This window comes from Montipora foliosa, chromosome 6 (genome assembly GCF_036669935.1).
Source record: "Montipora foliosa isolate CH-2021 chromosome 6, ASM3666993v2, whole genome shotgun sequence".
Taxonomy (NCBI): Eukaryota; Metazoa; Cnidaria; class Anthozoa; order Scleractinia; family Acroporidae; genus Montipora; species Montipora foliosa.
In genome coordinates this window covers 44,558,774-44,562,419 of record NC_090874.1, presented here as the reverse complement: position 1 = coordinate 44,562,419, position 3,646 = coordinate 44,558,774, and the positions used below count along the sequence as shown (strand labels likewise).

The 3,646-nt window shown below is 42.7% G+C and overlaps 1 protein-coding gene across 1 annotated transcript; it reads left to right on the top strand.

The window, feature by feature from the left end:
- The first annotated feature begins 472 nt into the window (after positions 1 to 472).
- On the top strand, positions 473 to 3,382 carry LOC138009114 (uncharacterized). Its single transcript, XM_068856415.1, has 2 exons — positions 473 to 2,600; positions 3,119 to 3,382. Exon 1 carries the CDS (start codon positions 623 to 625, stop codon positions 2,573 to 2,575), a length of 1,953 nt encoding a protein of 650 aa, XP_068712516.1. The 5' UTR covers positions 473 to 622; the 3' UTR covers positions 2,576 to 2,600; positions 3,119 to 3,382.
- Positions 3,383 to 3,646: the final 264 nt, after the last annotated feature.

The window sequence follows — 3,646 nt, the reverse complement described above, 5'->3', positions numbered from 1 at the left end:
ATGAAATAATCTAAACGCACGCTTATTTGCTGCTAATTGATAAGTTGTTAGTTGTTTTGAAACAAAAACCTGGTTTATTGAACCACAAAGATAAGGTTCAAAGCTTTGAGGCTCTTCATGATTAAGTCTGACATGTCAACAATCAAACGCTGGTCAGTTGTAGTATCTAGGGATCTTCTGCCCTACATTTTACAAAATCCCATTTTGAGGTCTATGAAAAGCGTACGACTGCACCTTCTTTTCTGTTTTAGTAAGAAAGGGGCCAAAATGGAATAAACGATTGCGTAAAAAATTTATTAAGTTCCAATTTGTGTGCTTATTAGTACAAGCACCTTTCCTCCAGTAGAAAATGCGCTTTCCTGCAAAACCCGTAACACGAAAAAAAGGTCACAGGTGGCTTTATTGTAGGATGTGACGCCGCCACAAATTGCTACTCTTCCGTAAAACTAAGTGCCACGTGCGATGAGATGATAAAACATTAAATCATGGCAAGAATTCCCTTGGAGTGAAGTCATCACGGCTTGAACACTAAGGCCATCGAAAACTATCCTGTGTTTTGACTTACTTCTCTTTAACGGAAACCAAGAGACCGCTTTTGTTTACAATATCTCTTCTCCTCGGTATGGCGGCCTTTCGGGGATTATGGATATGCTTTTTGGGGATTGTTGTGGTTAGTTTCTTCTCCGGCACTTATTCAAAGGGAATGAAGATGAAAAGAAGCCCCAGAAAAAACACCGTTCGTTATACCGTTCATGAAAAACCCCCAGAGCTAGTTGTGAATGCCGATCCCGAAGGAGTAAAGGTCCAAGCCAAGCCTTCGAAACTTCAAGTCATAGCTTATCCTCATTTACAAGGGTTTAGTCCCTATGAACACACAGCGGTTCTTGGACCACATAGTCCTCCTGTTAATATTGGCCCAAACGCACCTCCAGTTCATATTGGACCACACGTACCAGCAGTTCATCTTAGCCCACGAATTCCAAGTCTTCATTATGGAACAAACGCTCCGCTTTTACACGTAAGGCCTCATGTTCCGTTTGTTCATATGACGCCTCCTGTGCACGCCGTGAACTCTCTCACTGGCCCTCCAGTGCATGTTATGTCGCCATCCACAGTGTATCATCAACCACCCATTGTTTTCCATCAGCCGCACTTTGGCTATACAGCTCCATCATTTGGCGGATATGGTGCTCTTGGAGGCTACGGAACAGGTGTGGGTGGTTATACTGGAGCTTCCGGTTTCTTTGGACGATCTACGATCCCAGAAAATGATGACGAAAGCGACGAAGATAATGACATAGACACCGACAATGATTCTCAAAACAAAAAGGGTAAATCAAAACGTGAAGTTGTCCAACAAAAAGTTAAACGACAGTGGTTTGGGTGGCATCCATTTCCACACACAGTAAACGTAGGACCGCACACACCACCTATTCATGTCGGGCCACATTATCCTCCCGTTCACATTGGTCCACACGTTCCAGCAGTCCACATTGGACCACACGTCCCAGTAATTAACGTTCCATCTCATGTCCCAGCAATCCATGTACGCCCCCATGTTCCTGCAGTCCACCTTGGCCCTCCTGTACCCATCATAAATGCTGGAAACCACTTCCCGGCTGTACATGTTACGTCACCACCTACCATTTATCATCGTCCTCCTATAGTCATCCACCAGCCTCATATTGTTCATCCTTATGGCGGATGGAAGAAAAGGTCAGAAATAGCGAGGTCCAAGGTGTCAAAAGACGATAACGTGAAGCAAGAAGAGGTTGAGAGTGAAGGAAGCAGTGCCGATGAAGAAACAAAGAAAGAGGAAGCTCAGGAAACTGAAGACAAACAAATTGATAAAGTAGAGACATCTGGAGAATCGAGTGGAGAAATTCAGGAGGACAGCGGAGAAAATCCCGAAGAGAGAAAAGAGCCGCAAATAAGCACAAGGTCTACCGAAGATGTTGCCGACGTTCGACAAAAGCGTCAGATGTTCTCGAATGCTAATTCCGGACCAAATGGAGATTCAGTAATATTTGTTCATCCAAGTGAGCACGGTACCGGGAGCCCCGCAGGACTTGGTGACTTGGCTGGTGGTCATGGAAACCCTTTAGAGGGTGGTAATCCAGCTGAGCCTTTTGGAGACCTGTCTTCCAAAGCATTTGGGGAAGGATTTAGCCCCAACTCGTTTCCAGAGGGAGGGCAAGGAGGAGAAATGGGTGCTGGTGGAGACAGCCTTGCTGGCCTAGCGGGAGCAAGCCTCGGGGGAGCAGCAGGTCTCGGAGGAAACGAAGGTGCTCCAGTAGGAGCTAATAGCTATTCTGAGGGTGGATCATTGGGTGGTCTTGGTGGACAAAGTGCACCTGAAGGAGAGCTTGGAGGTCTGGGAGGCTTAGGAGGTGGAATGTCATCGCCACTGACCGGAGGACTGGGAGGAGAAGAGGCAAGATCCTCTGTCCCGCGTTCTTTTATTCCCAGACGATTTAGGGAAGTAACAAGGGGCTACCTCACAAGAAACCCGCTTGACGATGGAAGGAAAGCTCCGATCGTAAAGAAAACCCAAATTCCACAACCAGGACAGTAGAACGGGGTGCTACAGTTAATTGTTGGTGAGTACAGTAATAGTGAAAGTAAGTAATGTTGCCGATTTAACCGAAACGAATATCATGGTGTTGGCAACTTGTTTTCTACTTTAGTTGCAGCAGTATACAGCGTATATTCTTTTATTTACTTTTATTGACATTAAGTGAGCTTTTATGCTGAGCTTCTCTGTGATTCAAAAGAAACAAAAGCAAAGTAAAATAAACGGGATCGATGAAATTTAAATGATTTATTCAAAAGGAGAACGATGCATGCACTCAACTATGAGGAGATTGTAGAAACAAAATAATTTCTTGTCTGGTGTAATACAAAACGTTCGGTTATATTTCAAAAGAGACACAGTATTAAAGAAGTTAGAAACCGTGGCAGCTAAACTCATCGGGTGACATAAAGTATTTGAAATTATGGTGACTCAGTTTTGTCTGCATGTGCGCATCTTTCTACCAGTGTCCTCGCTTCATCGGTCGACGATATATCACACACGAAGGCAACGCTTAATCGATTAAACCTTTTTTTTTCTCCGCAGGAACAGTCCCCAATAACGCCAAATATTGGACACCATATTAAAAGAAGCTCCACACGTTGATTTTATAGCGATTCCAAGAGACTGAGGAGATTTTTATTTAAGACCTCGCAGAGTTACACTTTGATGTCATTTGCATGCTAGAAAGAGAAGAGTATACCACGACATCCCAAAGGCCAAGATGGCGACCTTTCATTTAGCTTGAGGAAAAAAAGTTATCTATTTTGTTTAAAGCGAATGTTGTGAAAATAAAATTAACAATTTCTGAAAACTGTATAGAATTTATTTAAATTAGGGTCAAAGACATCAAACGATATTCTATGGTCGCACTTTGAGATATATACTGTTAGAATAATAAGATGTTTAAGCTTTTCTACATACTTGCAATAATCATTCATTCTGGCCTTTCCTTCCATTTTTCTGTTATTTTTAAGACTAAAACACACATAGTATTTATGTAACACTAAAATGTAGCATTTAAAAGTTCTTATTCTAACAGGCATTCATAAGATAAAGGATAACATATATTTG

Bases quoted from the DNA above. Each gene is read 5' to 3' on its own strand.
- LOC138009114 (XM_068856415.1), top strand. From the start codon at position 623: ATGGCGGCCTTTCGGGGATTATGGATATGCTTTTTGGGGATTGTTGTG.